At 47.2% G+C, this 17760-nt stretch overlaps 1 protein-coding gene across 1 annotated transcript in view; it reads left to right on the top strand.

Moving 5' to 3' along the window:
* The first annotated feature begins 11419 nt into the window (after positions 1-11419).
* Positions 11420-17760, top strand: part of LOC119169345 (cathepsin D) — a 51447-nt gene continuing 45106 nt past the window's right edge. The window contains exons 1-2 of the mRNA XM_037420453.2: positions 11420-11539; positions 14680-14812. Coding sequence (XP_037276350.2) covers positions 11472-11539; positions 14680-14812 — 201 coding nt within the window. The 5' untranslated portion in view covers positions 11420-11471. The remainder of the gene's footprint in view (positions 11540-14679; positions 14813-17760) is intronic.

Raw genomic sequence — 17760 nt, 5'->3', positions numbered from 1 at the left:
ACATAAGAATAAGAATGCAGCACTTTTGAGCGAAGCAGCCGGCCTGAGTTCAATGCTTACTCGGGTTGAAGCTTTGATTATTTCTTTGATGTGAATATTTTCTGAGTATTCAGTTGCGACTCAAAATTTGTTTTTCTCTCACAACCAATGACAGCGCCACTGACAGTGGGATTTCCCCGAAAAGAGTTCTTTAACGCTATCACGTAAAAATTAATGTTATGAAAATCGATCACGCAACGAAGGAACCCACTCATACACATGTGTATTTGTTTCATGATCGTCCACAGTGCCGCTTTGCTGTTCACAAAAATGCACTACACGAGTTCCGGGCACATCTTTTGAGGGTTTTATTTATTCGCCTGGAATATGTAGGCAACAATGAACAGTTATACTGCCAGGAATCTTGGCGCTGTGCTGCTTTCAAGAGAAGGGGGGTTTCGTTTCAAATTGTTTATTCAGTACCAGAACAGCAGACAGAGTGATCATCAAATTTTTGCCAAGCAAGGCTGAGTACTCGTTCTTGGCATTATTTGCGAACGAATGTGACGGTAAGTTCACTGGCAAAGCGTGCTCTTGACAACAAATTGGAGTACCGAATGTATTCAGGCATCGTTATCCGCGAACAGCTACGGATTTATGAATTGAGTACTTGGCTTTCTAGTGAGAGTGAATTTAAGTGAACGCAGTAGTGCCGGTTCTCTGACTTAAAACAATAACATGGTGCAAGAATGAACTTTGTAATTCTGCTCACAAATTTTATGTAAGTGATTAAAACCGGCCACACAAAGTGATGCACCCTCAACATTACTCGAATCACTTAATGTGAGCGATGATCGGGTAATGAGAGCTCTGTAGTGTAGCCGCTACACCATTGGGTCTTTTTGAATGTTTCCAAATATGCCAACAAATTAGGCTTGTTGCGCAGTTAAGCTCAGACAATGTTTTGTCGGCGTCGCAGCTCAAGAGAGAGAGAGAGAGAAACGAGAAAAAAGGAAGGCAGGGAGGTTAACCAGATGCTAGTATCCGGTATGCTACCCTACACTGGGGTTGGGGAATAGGGGGTTGAAAGAGAAAGGGAGAGTTAAAAAATAAATAAGAGAAAAACACCGACACACACGCACACACAAAATCAGTTCACTCAGAGGCGTTCCGACAGGCCAGTAGTTCGTAAGAAGCCCAGTAGCGCTTGCACGGCTTTCTTCTGTGACGATGAGTCATGACGATGGCGCAGTATACTTTCTTCTGACAGCGGCTGGTCATCCAACCTGTTTAGCTTATTAGAAAGGTGTTGTCTTTCCAGGTTGTATTTCGGGCAGTCACACAGAATATGTCGAATTGTTTCTTCATCTCCGCAGTGTGCACAGTCGGCGGTGTCGGCCATACCTATGCGGAACGCGTACGCACGGGTAAACGCGACTCCCAACCATAGTCTGCACAGAGCAGTAGCGTCATCTCGTCGAATTTTTGTTGGAAGCTGCATGCTTAACGTTGGATCAAGGGATCGTAATCTTGCATGCGTAAAGAGAGGCTCATTCCAAAGAGCCATGGAGCGTTGGCGAGCAAGCATGCGGAGCCTCCTAGCAGCGTCCGTCCTTGAGAGAGGTATTGACTGGTCGTTGTCTTATGTATGGGCTGAACGGGCAGCTTGATCAGCTCGTTCGTTACCGATAATTCCACAGTGACTTGGCAACCACTGAAATATAACGTGGTGCCCTTTTTCTGTTATATGGTGTAGCATATCTGCTGTTTCAAATACCAACTGCTCGTGTGGACCACGGCGTAGATTTGACAGAAGTGACTGCAGTGGCGCCTTGCAGTCACAGAAAATTGTCCACCGTTGCGTGCTTTGGTCGTTAATGAAACGCAGCGCTCTGCGAAGCGCTGCAAGCTCTGCTGCCATTGTTGTGGTTGCATGAGCTGTCCTGAATAATGGTTGGGGCGTGCGTTGGAATAACGACCGCCGCAGTTAACAGGACAGAGCCGTCGGTGTAGACGTGGGTGCAGTCTTGGTACTTCTCGTACAGCAGAAGTAAGGGGAGCTGCTTGAGGGCTGATATTGAGAAATATCGTTTTTTCTGGATGCCTGGTATTGTCAGGTTGATTACTGGCTGTTTGAGGCACCATGGAGGAATTGAAGGACTCGCCGCGGGCGTAAAACCAGTTAGTAGGGAGTCATCATGTGTAGGGTTTGTTCGACAAAAGGAAGTATGAGGTCTATTCACTGGTAGAGAGACTAGGTGGTGATGGGGAGTCCGGCCCACATGCCTTATGTGTGCCCTCAAAGCTTCAATTTCAATAAGGGTCTGCACGAGGTGGTCTTTGGCTATAGCTATAGTCGCCATTGTTGAGGCACCCTGAGGCAGACCTAGACATATTCGAAGTGCCTGTGTCTGAACGATTGGTATCATGCGTCGACTTGTTTCGCTGGCGTTTGATGATGCAGGCAGACTGTATCGTAAAAAGCCAAGGAAAAGCACCCTGTACAGTCGTAACATAGCATTAGGCTGCATTCCCCAAGTTTTTCTAGCGAGAAACTTGAAAATATGACATATGCCTGTCAATCGCTTTTTCAAATACGACACATGAGGGCTCCATGATATGTCTGTGTCGACTATGACACCCAGAAATTCGTGAGATCGACGATATGGTATATTTTGACCGTTAATTGACACTCGGTAATTCGACATGGGTCTGCGCGTAAATGCCAGAAGAGTGCACTTTCTGGAGACAAATTTCAGGCCTTGATTGCGTAGATACAAAGCAGTTGCAGTAGCAGCTCTCTGTATTCTCGCTCGTAACTGCAGGCGAGTCACCGCAGATGTCCAGATGCAGATGTCATCATCGTATGTTGATAGATAAATATTGTTTGGTAGGTGCGTATGGAGAGCGATTAGTGTCATATTGAATAGCACGGGACTCAGTACACCACCTTGAGGGACGCCACGACAACTGAAATGTGTAGACGTGTTCCCAGACTCTGTACTCACAAAATAGGATCGCATTTGGAGATAACTGCGTATCCATTTAAAATTCTGCCACCCACTCCAATCTCTTCTAGAGCCGTAAAGACGGCTTCATGTGTAAAGTTATCATAGGCTCCTTTGACGTCAAGGAACAGAGAGGCGCAAAGAAGCTTATGGCCTTTCTCGTGTTCAACGTACGTGATTAGGTCGATGACGCTATCGATCGATGATCGACCACGTCGAAAGCTAGCCATGGCATTTGGGTAGATCTCATGATACTCCAAGTACCACTCGAGTCGGCCGAGAATCATTCTCTCCATCACTTTACCCACGCAACTAGCCAATGCGATCGGGCGATAGGAGGAGAGTTACAATGGTGATTTGCCAGGTTTTAGTAATGGTACTAGACGACTAGTTTTCCAACTTAAGGGGACAGTGCCCTCTAGCCAACAATCATTATATAGCTGAAGTAGAGCTATTCTCGCGCGCTCACCCAGATGACACAGGGCTCTGTAGGAGATTCCGTCAGGTACTGGTGCGGAGGTACGTTTGCATGAAGCGAGTGCTGCTTTGAGCTCCTGAATGGTGAACTGGATGTCCATACAGGAATCACGTGGTGGCGGACAACTGCTCGAAAGTGGTGAGCTGCTGATGGCTGTAGTTTGCCCTGATAATCCGGCACAGAACTCTTCAGCAACGTCCACATCTGGTCGATTTTGGTGAAAGGCTAAGGCCTTGAATGGTGACTTCTGAATGGGCGATGACCGCAAACCTCTAATCGTCCTCCATATCTGCGATAAAGGCTTACGAGGGTCGAGTGGTCGAGTGACTCGCAGAAAGTAATCCAGCGTTGGAATTCTAGCTTCTCCAACCGACGTTTGATCTTCTTCTCATACGTCTAGCAGTCCGTAAATCTACTATGTCCTTCGTGCGCCGGTACCTTCTTTCAGCTCGTCGTCGCAAGGCTCGAAGCCGCTCCAGCTCTATGTCGATATCCATGATTCTTACAGGACATGGGATCGTACACACAGTCTCTTTTACAGTGCTCTTGATGGCCTCTTGTAAATCGTATATGTGTTCTTGGCATTGGTCTTCCATACGAGCCTGAAATTTTTTCCAGTCCACTCTTTTAACCATGTCGCGCACTTTAGGAGGCGACAATCCTCTGATCTTCGCGTGTGTTGGAATGTGATCACTCCCGTGCGTTTCTATATCCGTGAACCATTCAGTATGTTTCACTAGGCTACGCGAAACAAAAGCCAAGTCGAGACAGCTACTGTATGTGGAGCCACGTAAAAATGTAGGACTGCCATCGTTCAGTAACCAAAGTTGGTTGTCGGAGGCAAAAGACACCAAGCTTCTGCCCTTCATGTTGGTATTCTGACTTCCCCATAATGTATGATGAGCGTTAAAATCCCCAATGATAACACACAGGTCAGAAGTTAATGCTAGGATGTCTCGTAGTCTTTTTTGATTGAAACGGCTTGATGGTGATAGGTATGCGCCAATCACAGTGACGTTGAGCCTCCTCTTTTTCACTCTTAAGCATACGTATTGGTTTCCGTCATGAGGTGGTACAGGTTGAAGGATGTAAGTGAGGTCTCGGTGAATGCACACCAGAACCTTGCTGCTTTCAGTAACACTAGACGACATAAACGGTTCGTATCCCGAGAGTCGTATTGCACTCGATAAGTTCGGCACACAGATGACGATTACGGGAAAAATATTGACGTACACAAATCGACGAAAGTCACCAATGCGCGATCTCAGTCCCCTGGCATTCCACTGCACTATTGCTGTTTTACGAACCTCATCCCTGAAAGACAGTGGTGGGTTAGCCATGGTCTACTCTAGGGCTGCTAGCACTGGACTAAGCACGTCCAGTACTTGAAGGGCACTTTTGGCTGACGGTGTATTCATGTCGCTTAACAACATGCGAATGGTGTCCACTAATGACCTTAGCATCATCATCATGCGATGATCTGGCTTCCCGGCCGTTGCAGCATTTTGTGCTTGTTCTTGAGGCGGCTTCTGTTGAGGCTAAACAGGTCGTGTAGGCGGCTTCTGCTGAGGCTCAACAGATCGTCTAGGCTGAAGGGGTGGCCATTCCTTTGAAGAGAGAGATCTTCCAGCATCTTCTCTTTCAGAGCAGATGTTTGCCGCGCTAGGAGCCGCGCCTGTCGATTTCACTTGAGTTTCTGACTTTCTCGTCAGATTTTCCACTGTCCTTCGTGAGGACCTTCGACGATGACGGCGCCTTCGCCTTACTTTTTGCGCAGCTTCTCTGTCAGTCGAGTTGTCTCGCACCATTTGCCTCAGATATAAATCTCTTTCTTAATCTGAGGACACTCCTTTGAGGAAGCACTGTGAGCTCTTTGGCAGTTGGGGCATTTCAACGTAGTTGCATTACAGTCGTCTGCTGAGTGGTGTTCAGCGCATCGGGGGCACACTGCGGAATTTCTTCAAACGCCCTTCACGTGGCCAATCTTCTGGCACTTGAAACACTGCATAGGCTTCGGAATAAATGGGCGAACCTGGTGACGGAAATGGCCAACCTTCACGTAAGCAGCTCGAAAAATCTACACCAGCTTCCCATCCAAACGCCCAACCAGGTAACAATCAAACGTGGTTGACAATACTGCTTGACTGTTTACACACCTCTCTTCTAGCATGAGCTCACATTATCCTTCACCTTGTCTCTCGTGGTGAATGCTGAACTGCCTTTTTGCTTGCGCTTCGCTAACATCGTTTATTGTTTTCTTGTAAATAGGATCGTTCATCTCAGTGATGTCGACATTTCAAATTGTTTATAAATGTGACAGCCTCATAAAGTGTGTCGCGAATGTGGCGTAAACCGAAACACTATCGTAAGTAAAATGACGCAAGAAATATTGTGTTCAACATCATTATCTCATAACGGGGCGAGATTCCGTTCCACTGCATATTTGCGGTGTTAGTGAGATAAAATAAAAAATCACTTTTTCTCACATGAAAATCACTTTTTCTCACATGCAGGGCTCGATGTGTGCAAAGTCCACAATGAGTTATTTTTGCAGCATTCTTGCAACCAAAACAATTTCAAAAATACAAGAGGAACACCGTTCGCTTGATTTCAAATGCACGCTGAAAATGCCATATCGAATAGATTTTCTCTTTGGTTCTTCAGTCAAACGCATGAGAAAACTCCCGTCTTTCATCGGCCCTCTGCTCAGGGGCATTCGCTACAATATTGTTACGGTGCATCATCGACAGGAGCAAGCGTGGCACTTAGCGAAGATGAAGAAGACGCCTGTGCGTTAGGCGCTTGCACGAGAGGCAACTCAGACATCTTGTTCGGCTTCCGATTCTCGGTGGACGCTGTCCTGTAAGCCAAGACCTCGCTCCGTCACATTTGGTGGAGGTGCTGGGTAACCGCCTCGCAACGGAACTTCGCAGCGGCCGACGTTTGAAGGGTCATTCCACAACGATGACGGAGATTACGGCGTCTGCATCTGCTCCTGTCGATGATGCACCGTAACATCAAATCCTCTCTTGACGCTTCCGACGAGACAAAATTTGTTAGACGTTGCTGTTGACGGTGTGCCTATTTCTGCCCTTATAGATACTGGAGCGCACATTTCTGTAATGAGCGCGAACCTTCGCCGACGCCTACATAAAGTGCTCACGCCTGCCGCTTCCCACAAACTTCGTGTCGCTGATGGGAGGACCCCTGATGTTCAAGGGATGTGCACGGCCCGTGTGTCCATTGCCGGTCATCCTACATTAGTTCAGTTTGCCGTCATTGAAATGTGTCCTCATGACCTAATACTTGGTTTGGACTTCCTGTCACGTCATTCTGCGCTCATTGATTGTGCCACTGGTGCTCTTCAGCTTGAACTGCCGCAGTTTGCCGATTTTCCAGCAGACTATTCTCCCCGTTTACGCTCTCGTCACCACGTTCGCTTGCCTCCGCAAGCTGCTACATATGTCACTTTGTCGTGCTCACGTCATGTGCCCGACGGTGACTACCTCGTCACTCCTATAGTCGACGTACTGATGGCCCGAGACGTCGCCCTTGCTCACACTGTTGTCGCCGTCGCTAATAATACAGTGGTTATACCACTACTCAACGTGAGTCTCTTGACTCAAGTTATTCCGCAAGACATGTCTTTGGCCACCCTATCTCCACTTGACAGCTGCAACGTTACTGGTTTGGACACCGATACTACATCCCCCTGTCTTGGCCGCAATTACACTCTGCCTGCAGATGACATTAACAAGATGATTGCTCCCGACCTCACTGCAGTGCAAGCTGCCAGCCTCCGTAGTCTGCTAATATCATATAGAGACGTTTTCGTCTTTGACCACCGCCCTCTCAGCCAAACAACTGCAGTGACTCACCGGATCAACACTGGTAATGCCAGTCCTATACGGCGGCGTTCATATCGCGTATCTCACAAGGAACGCCAAGTAATTCAAAATGAAGTGGATAAAATGATTACTAAAGACGTAATAGAACCCTCATCCAGCCCCTGGGCCTCCCCAGTCGTGCTCGTTGAGAAGAAAGATGGCAGCTGGCGCTTTTGCGTGGACTATCCCCATTTAAACAAAGTGACCCACAAAGATGTCTACCCTTTGCCTCGGATTGATGACGCCCTCGATTGCCTCCATGGTGCCCAATACTTTTCGTCTATCGACCTTCGATCCGGCTATTGGCAAATTTCTGTCGACCCCATGGATCGTGAAAAAACCGCTTTCGTTACGCCCGACGGCCTCTACCAGTTCATAGTCATGCCGTTTGGACTGTGTAATGCGCCGGCAACTTTCGAGCGCATGATGGACTCCCTTCTCCGAGGATATAAGTGGTCCATCTGCTTATGTTATTTAGACGATGTCATCGTCTTTTCACCCACCTTTGACAGCCATATAACACGTCTGTCAGCCGTTCTGGATGTTTTTCGAAGAGCTGCTCTCCAGCTCAATTCTGCAAAATGCCATTTCGGACGTCGCCAAATCACCATACTCGGCCACCTTGTCAGTGCCGATGGTGTTCAACCAGATCCTGAAAAGGTGCGAGCAGTACAAAAATTTACTGAACCACGCTCAACCAAGGACGTCCGAAGTTTTGTAGGGCTATGTTCCTATTTTCGTCGATTTGTCCGCAACTTCGCCGACATCGCACGACCGCTTACTGATCTCTTAAAGAAGGACGTTCCCTTCGCATGGGGTATAGAGCAAGCGGACGCCTTTTCGGCTCTTATCCATCTGCTGACTACGCCACCAATACTGGCCCATTTCGACCCAGCATCACCTACAGAGCTTCGAACCGATGCCAGTGGCCATGGAATTGGAGCGGTCCTTGGCCAACGACAGCACGGGAAGGACCGCGTGATTGCTTACGCCAGTCGTCTTCTTTCACCTGCCGAACGGAAGTTCTCCATCACTGAGCGTGAATGCCTAGCTTTAGTGTGGGCCGTGGCGAAATTCAGGCCTTACCTGTATGGCCGAACTTTTTCCGTTGTTACGGACCATCACGCTCTTTGCTGGCTGTCATCGCTAAAGGACCCATCTGGACGTCTTGGTCGCTGGGCGCTCCGTCTGCAAGAATACTCATTCATGGTCCACTACAAGTCGGGACGCCTCCACACAGACGCAGACTGTTTGTCACGTTATCCGGTTGAAACGCCCGACTTGACAGACCTTGATTCAGACCCCTGCGTTCTCTCCATCCACGCTTTCGGTGATATCTCCACCGAACAACGACGTGACCCGTCGTTACTCTCCATTATCGAGCGTCTGACCTCTGCTCCAACAGACCCTTCCATTCGCCTGTTCAAACTGCACGACAACATTCTGTACCGTCGCAGCTTCAACGCTGATGGCCCGGAATTACTACTCGTGCTTCCCCATCACCTGCGTACCAGCGTTCTCGAACAACTACATGACGTACCTACAGCCGGTCACCTAGGCGTCTCTCGTACCTACGATCGTGTGCGACGTCGCTTTTTCTGGCCCGGACTGTATCGTTCTGTGGTTCGCTACGTCACTGCTTGCGACCGCTGCCAACGCCGCAAGCGCCCCTCTGTGCTACCGTCTGGCCTCCTACAGCCCATTGACATACCGACGGAACTATTCTTCCGTGTTGGCCTTGATCTGTTGGGCCCGTTTCCTACGTCCACCTCCGGAAATAAATGGGTTGCAGTCGCCACAGACTACGCCACACGCTTTGCCATCACTAAAGCACTGCCGACAAGCTGTTCCACTGACGTCGCTGACTTTCTCTTGTATGAAGTCATTCTTCATCACGGCGCTCCGCGGCAGCTGCTTACTGATCGAGGAAGGTACTTTCTTTCACGTGTTGTGGATGACATTCTCCGCGCCTGCTCCACTGAGCACAAGCTTACCACCGCTTATCATCCACAGACAAATGGATTGACCGAGCGTCTGAACCGAACGCTGACGCAGATGCTGTCAATGTACGTTTCGCCAGATCACCGTGACTGGGACAAAGCACTCCCCTTTGTCACGTTCGCGTACAATTCTTCACGGCACGACACAGCTAGCTATTCGCCGTTTTATTTGCTATTTGGCCGACATCCAGCATTACCATTTGACACGCTCCTTCCTTCGGCTGCCCCCTTGTCTACTGAGTACGCCAGCGATGTCGTTTCTCGAGCCCATGCAGCCCGTCAGCTTGCCCGTGATCGGCTGCACTTGTCGCAAGCGCAGCAAAAAGACCGCTATGACAGTCGCCACCAAAGCGTGCACTTCTCGCCGGGGTCTCTGGTACTTCTCTGGACACCAAACCGCCAAGTCGGCTTATCAGAGAAGCTACTATCACACTACCATGGCCCCTACAAAGTGTTACAACAACTTAGTGACGTGAGCTACGAGATCGCACCCCTAAACAATGCCTTTTCGACCACCTCACTCCAGACAGACGTTGTACACGTTTCCAGACTGAAACCGTATCACCCTCCTCGTTCGTCGCCGCCGTACTAAGCGCCGTGACGGCGCTTCCGCCGCAGGGGAGTGATGTTACGGTGCATCATCGACAGGAGCAAGCGTGTCACTTAGCGAAGATGAAGAAGACGCCTGTGCGTTAGGCGCTTGCACGAGAGGCAACTCAGACATCTTGTTCGGCTGCCGATTCTCGGTGGACGCTGTCCTGTAAGCCAAGACCTCGCTCCGTCACAATATTTTCACAGGAATCGCTAACGAAAAATTTAGTTGTGAACACCACGATCTGTTTCGGTTGAAGCAAGTGCTTTCTCTGCCAGACACTCATAGAATTGCTTTAAAAATCGGCGCACTTTCCAATAGAGGCGGAAATGTTGTAGGCCCATGTGCTCAGATTTGGGGGCACGTTAAAGAACTCCAGGTGGTCGAAATTTTCACAGCCACCCAATAAAGCGCCTCTCATAATCAAATGGGGGTTTTGGGACGGTAAACCCCACATATCAATCAAAATCTGCACATTGGAACTTCATCGAGTTTGGAGAGGGGCACGAGAGGGAGACTGATTATCCGCGCAGGCAGCCTCGGTGCAAAAAGATGCTCAGCTACTGACCCAAAGGTCGTGAGTTCGATCCTCATCGCGGCCGTAGCATTACGATGGAGGCCAAACGGTAGAGGCCCGTAGACCGCGATATCAGTGCAAGTCAAAAATGTCTGAAGCCCGCCACTACGGCATCTCTCATAAGCATGTGGGGTTTCGGGGGATTAAAACCCCACATAATATTAAATGTTGTATGAATATGCGCAAAACTTGGCCTGTAGGAATATAAACAAATTACCATGCCTAACCGTGTCATTGCCGGATTGTCAAAAATTGACCAAAACGTTACGACTAGCATTTTGTGTCACATTAAATGGATGGATGGATAGATGAAATTCTGCAAATTAATCGAACAATATAGGTATAGCGCACCAACAAAAATGTACAGCACGCAGCATGGTGCTCTGAGTCTACTGACGCTGTCTCAATAACCAAATCTCTATAGAAAATAGGCGAGCTGGTACAATGTATATTGTTCAACATTATCCGTGTGAGAAGTTTGAATTTCTTCTCGGTGTCAACCATTCTGAAACGACAGAGAATGACGTATAACTGTTTGTGGACAGTGGCGATGCGCAGGGCTATCACGCATTTGAGTGAGACATATCAACCAATATATCAGGCGTAAGCTTCAATATGGTCCATCTCCCTCGTTGTTTTCACTTTGTAATGCTTTCCATATTTCGCCTTATTTTGTGCAGTGTAACAATCCGGGCTCTTTACCGCAACGTAGAATGTTCACATTATTGCCACGATATATGTTACTGAACTCCCCCACCTTGCTACGCCGTTCTCAGAACTAAAAAATCAGAACGAAGACAAAATCGAGAGCTACGAGGCGAAGATAACAGCAGCCCCGCCATTCACGTGACGGGTTTATCTAGCGGTCGGCTCCCTTAAAAGACAGATAAACAGGCCGATTTTTCCGAAGTCGATTGCTCACCGTACTACGTTGAGCACATCTGAGCAAGATGATACGAAGGCTGCTTACACTGGGTGTCTGCATCGGGCTCTTTGGAGCCTCATCGGCATTGATAAGGTGAGACGATACCCGTCAGAAAGAAGGACATTCCTTGCCAAGATGTTAAGTTGCCACTGGGTGCCCAACGTATTGAAAATAATGCGTCCTTATATTTTTGCTATTCTGTGTATTCCACTTAAAATCAATATTCAGGAAAACTTGAGTGTGCTGAGGTTTTCACAGATCATTTTCTAGCAAGAAACGCCAACACTTCATTTCGTAATTCAAAATCCATCTCTCCTGTCGGTAGAAAAGCTACACATTTTTCTTGTCGGGGTATTAATTGCAGTGGACTTCAGCATGCTTGCGCATCACTATCAGTCTCGCAGCGAATATATTAAAGGTAGTGGTACATATTGTGCAAAATGCTAAAGCAACCCAAGGTATGCGTGAAGCAGTATAAGTAACGCAACACCTAACTCCATAAATGTTCATTGCTTAGTTCATCAGACCCATTGAAGACCCGTAGCTATGAATGTGAGGTCTGATAGCTCACCAGTGGTAGGCGATGTACGGCCATTTTGGAGCGCTGCTGAAGCTCATAATAGGTCATGACTGACACATGTGGTCTATGATGACAGCACATGGAAGGGCATAGATGCATAGGCAGAGTAAATCTAGTATTTAACCTTTATATGTGTTCGCAGTAAGAGCTTACTCCGTACCTGCGGGAAAATGATAATAGAGGAAGAGAGACGCAGAGAAATGGTCGAGAAAACTGGTAAAGAACTAAACTTGCACTGCAAGTGCCTACATCTTTCACATATATTGTAGTCGTATTCTTCGTCTACAAGAAAATGGCATGCGTGAAGAGTAATGGTAATGTAAAATGTGGGAGTGATTGAGTGATGATGTACATCAGCAGTGATGCAGGCACTATGGAATCAGGCCATCGATGAGCTCTACATAAAGATACTAGAGGAAATCTACAGCAGATTCACCCCACCATAGTTCTCCGTAAAGAAAACGATATATTCCAAATATAGAAAGGTGTAAGGCAGGGACATACTATCCCTACAATGATATTCCCCGCGTGTTTACAGGAGGCTGTCAGGGCCCTAGATTTGGAAGAGTTAGAGATAAAAGTTATTCAAGAGTATTTTAGTAACCTGTGATTCAATGATGACTTTGCATTGATTGGTAACTAAGGGGACGAATCACAGCTTATGATTACTGAAATGGAAACGGAAAGCAGAAGAGCAATTCTCAAAATGAATATGCATAAGACTAAGGTGATGCGCAACAGTCTCGAAAGAAAACAGCGATTGGCGATGTGTGATGAGACGCTGGAAGTTGTAAAGGATTATGCCTACTTAGGACAGGTAGTCACCACGGAGCCTAATCATGAGAGGGAAATAACCAAAAGAATAAGGACGGGGTGGATCACATTCAGCAAGCATTCGCAAATCATGTACGGTAATCTATTACTAACCTTGAAGAGGAAGGTGTATAACAGCTGTATCGTGCCGGTACTTCGCTGCGGAGAAAAAAATCTGGACGGTTGTAACGATAGTTGAGCTTAGATTCAGCACGACGCAGCGAGCGACGCAAAGGAAAATGTTAAGCATAACCTTAGGAAACAAGAAGAGTGCAGAGTGGGTCAGGGAACAAACCGGGGTTAGGGATATCATAGTTCAAACAAAGAAGAAATGGACACTGGCCAGGCACGCAACGCGTAAGCAGGATAACCACTGGTCATCTAGGGTAACTGACTAAATTCCCCGAGAAGGCAAAACGCACGAGGGGCAGACAAAAAGTTAGGTTGGCCGACGAGATTAAAAAGTTCGCAGCATAACGTGGCAGCAGAACGTACAAGACCAGGCTGGTTCACGGATCACGGGAGAGGCTTTTTTTTTTTCAGTGGGCATAGTGAGGCTGATGATGATGATGAAGGCGATGATGGTTGTAGAGCGTTAAACTGTGCCCAAGTTACCCAGGTTGACATCAGTTGAGAGCGGTTGCTTAGTTGCAATACGGCCTAATGATACGCGAAAAAATAACTAGAGAAAGAATTTTTCGACAAAAAATTCAAGTGGAACTATGCGAGTGAGAGGCCTCTTTTTTCTTCTGTATTGCAGTTCTAACGTAAAAAGTATTCATTGGCAAGCACTCAGCAGATGCAACATATCCGAATATGTTGGACAGCCAGAGTGTATGAGCACATAGGCAAAATACTCCACCAAGCAAGCTGTTGACCTGGTTTAAATGCAATGTAATACCTAGAAGCAATCATGTCGTTCATACTCCGGAAAAGCACAGTGGTTGCTGACACGCTACGTGAAGCAAAATGCCCCCCAGTGTTATCAGCATTTCATACTGTTCGTAGCACTGTCGGTAGCACTGCTCAATGATCAACACGAGTCCACACCATTCCAAAATCTTGTGCTTTATCGTGTGCCCCAACGAAATGAGACATCCGGCAGAAGCAGTAAAAATCGTTATCCTGCTATCTAGACAATACCAGTGAACCACAGCATCGGATATACCTTGATAATTTTTATGCTTTTAAAATGAGTTTCTTTGCTTCGTTCGACGCCAATGCAATTTCGATAAAACAAATCCCTAACACTCACCATTTAAACCGTCTAAGAGTAGTAGAACAAATAATTTACTGGCTATATGATCCACGCTGTGGTGTCTAGTGTTTATGGTGATCATCTGCTAAACCGAAAGTCCGGGGAACCAATTCCGAGAATTCCGACCGAATTTACAGTGTAGGCGATAACGCTCAAGGCCCACATTCTTAGATTTAGGCACACAGCAAAGAACCACACGTGGTAGAAGTTTCCGCAGCCCTCCACAGCGTTGTCTCCCAAAATGATATGGTAGTTTTGGGAAGTTAGACCCCAAAAACTATCTTAACACTGACAAAACGGTAGCCATTCCGTGGATGTTTTGTCACTCATAAATAATATCCTCTGCTTTCCTGCAAGCTAATGACGGTGATTACAGTAAATGAAACATGACTCAGAAGAGTAGCGCAGAGAAGCAAACAGGCGGTGACAAACCAAGACGGGACACTGCGCTATCTGGCGCTATGTCCCATCTTGATCTGTCGCCGTGCGTGTGCTTCTTTGCGCTGCTGTTCTGAATTATTCGCTACCAATTATTCCCTGAGTCTATTCTTTTAAAACGCGACTCCCTCAACATTTTTGCAGGGTCCCGCTGCACAAGATGAAAAGCATCAGGCAACAGCACCAAGAATTTGGTTGGCCACTAGACTTCACTCATGATTGGTCGTTGAGCACTGCCAACGGACCCATTCCGGAGCCCCTCAAGAACTACATCGATGTGAGTTCTGAAACGTAACCAGGTGACATATTAAAGTTCATGTACGTTTCGAAAAGAACGCGGAAAAAACAACGCCCACTTCAAGGGCCATGATTATTTTCTGCGGTGATTCGTGTTAGACAAGATTGGTCGCATTGTCGTGGTTACGCTCTATGCATTGTAACTACAAACAACACTTTATCGCGTGGTTACAAGTGATACGATAACGTTTCATTAAAGCCGTGCAACTGCACCGAAAAGACGCGCCTACCCCCCCTTCCCCCAAAAAAAGCAATGCGGGTAAGTCATAGGAGAGAAAAGTCACAAAGCGAAATAAAGTCTGTATAACCAGTGCAAAAAAGCAGCCATGAAAGCACGCAAAGTTCATTTCCACCCAAAGCTAGGAGGTGCTTCCATTTGTTTGAAGTTCTTGAAAAAAAGTAGTTCGGGAAAGTGTAAGTCTTACAGAATGAAATATCGCAACCTTGTGTCAGTGGTCAATGTTCAATGTCACATTGTGATATTGCGCGTTCACCAATACGCAGTGCGCAGCACAGCACACGTAGTCACAGCGAAAGCTGGAAGAAGAATAACAAGCCTAATTTCAGGGAAGGGAAAGAGGAATTCAAGAGGAAACACTAAACGTACTACCAGTCCCACAGTTGTATAAATATTTTCTTCGAACAATAATTTTCCGGGAAAGAAACACACTTATACCACCTTCTAAAACAAATATAAAACAAAACAAGTGCCATAAGACTTGAGTGATATTTCACTGACTGGACCAAGACCAAGGATCAGCTACAGTACTGATACTATAGATTATGAAATACTTTTGTTGGGCAATCCATACCTATCCCTAATCAAACTAGTCGATGAAAACTCATATATGTCTTAAAATATTCCTAATGTTTCTTTCAAATTTATAACTGTTTTTTTTCAGTGATGTCTAATAAAATGCTTATAATTACCTTCCACTTTATGTTTAACGTGCTCCATCTGCAAAGATTGTTATTTGCACTTTTATAGTTTGGTTCGATTATTGCCCAATTTCGTGTCAAAGTGTCCTTTTTTATTTTTGACCTTCTTTGCATACTGCGCAATCAGCAGTGAATTTTTTTACAATGCACCTGTGTCACGGACGGCCATTTTTGGCGACACCGCGTCACGGCAATTAACGGGCGCCGTACTCCCCGACTGACCGTGAGAAACGGCGGCGCATGAAAGGGAGCCGAGAAGTGCAAAATGGGGTGCTCTTCTTAGAACGTCGCCGCCGACGGTTAATCCTTTTGTAACTGTGGCGGCGTCTGCAAGGTCGTAGAAGGCCGCGGTATACCCCGAACAAGGATTAGACTACGAGACACAACGGCTGAGAGCCAAACGTTTGACCGTTCCCACGGGGAAAAGTGTGAGAAACGCTCTGGTGGCCAAGCCGTATGACAACAACCCGACAGGTTGTCACTCTCGCTAGTTGCGGGCCCTCTCCCAATTAAAAAGGGGTGGGGTCAAAATATTTTTGGGGCGGAGTTTCTATCAATTAAACGCACATGATTGGACCCATGTAGAGGTCTCTTGTCCCCAAGGAAGAGAGCGAGGAGACACGAGGGGATTTAAGCGCAGGATTTTGCCCTGCTAGGCAGACTAGTCGCTGACCAAGATGGTGTAGAAACAGATCAACAAGCATCTCTTCTAGAAGTTTTTAGTGTGGCTCTGTATCGGCTGGCCACCTAAACTTAGCCGTTCGTCTAGTTGTCACGCGATATTAACGTCTGCAACGTAGACATCGGGACTTCGCCTCGAGTTAGCTCAACCTGCTCGAAGTCACCTGCAAGCACTAGCCTCCCGGAGCCACCAGCGTTGCAACACCGCCGACATCGCAGTCGTGCCAGAACTCTCTTCGACTTCTCGCATCCGATCGTCGGGGACACAACGCTGCCGGTCATCACACGTATGCCTTCACCTGTTTATATCTTCGAACTTTCTCCCCCGTCATTCTATTCTTGTTAGTTGTGTAGTTTGTAATAGTTCTCTCTCGTAAGCTGATTTATTGTTTCTGTTATATAATTCTTTAGTTTTATCAAGTGTCGATGTATTTTGTTAGTTGTATTGAGGTGTTGTATTAGATCCCGTGTTGCTGCAATATCACTAGAGTAAAGTTGTTTTGTTTTCTCACGTCTCTGATCTCTTCACTGTCTCTGCTTGCGTACGGAACGAACCGACCTGCTGTCATTCCCGTCGCCGACTTCGCGCTGGCGACGCTAGAGTGGCAGCTTGTAACAACCTGATTTCACTGGTTTCGCCCATGCTGTCAGACATGTAAGCCCGGTGTAAAGGCCTCGTCAGGTGACATGCAGGTCTCATTTTAGGGCCAAGCTCCTTAGGGTGTGCGTCTGTCCATCCTCCGTTGGTGTATGTAGCCACCGGTGGCACATACCCGAAACAGCGGTCCCTAGAATGCCCGCTGGATGGCGCCAGTTTTATATGATGAATACATGATGAAAAGATGTGAGATGGCTGTACTTAGAGTGTTCAATAGAGAGACGTTCGGACCGACATACGTACGAATGGACATACAGATGGACGGACGGACTGACGAACGGACAGACAGAGGGATTCTGAGGGACGGCTGCACGAACGGACGGGGGGCCAGACGGAAGAACGGATATATGGACGGACGCATGGAGGGACACGCAGACGGATGGACGCACCGACGGTCACACGGATGGATGGACGTACGGACGGACGGAAGCAAGAACGAATGGGTGGACGAAAGCACTGACGGACTGACGAACGCTTCGGCCCACCAGTCATCATTTGCTCCGTGGATATGCTGTGATTTTTTTTTGTTTGCCTTGTAGACAAATTTCACACTGTGAATTGTGCATATATATGTCAAATAAACAAAGTGAAATTGAAACTGGACCAGTGGAGCCCTTGATTCAGGGCTCCACTGGTTTTCAACAACCGGA

Source organism: Rhipicephalus microplus, unplaced genomic scaffold (assembly GCF_043290135.1).
Source record: "Rhipicephalus microplus isolate Deutch F79 unplaced genomic scaffold, USDA_Rmic scaffold_23, whole genome shotgun sequence".
In the NCBI taxonomy this organism is placed as follows: domain Eukaryota; kingdom Metazoa; phylum Arthropoda; class Arachnida; order Ixodida; family Ixodidae; genus Rhipicephalus; species Rhipicephalus microplus.
This window is presented reverse-complemented; position numbering and strand designations above follow the sequence as displayed.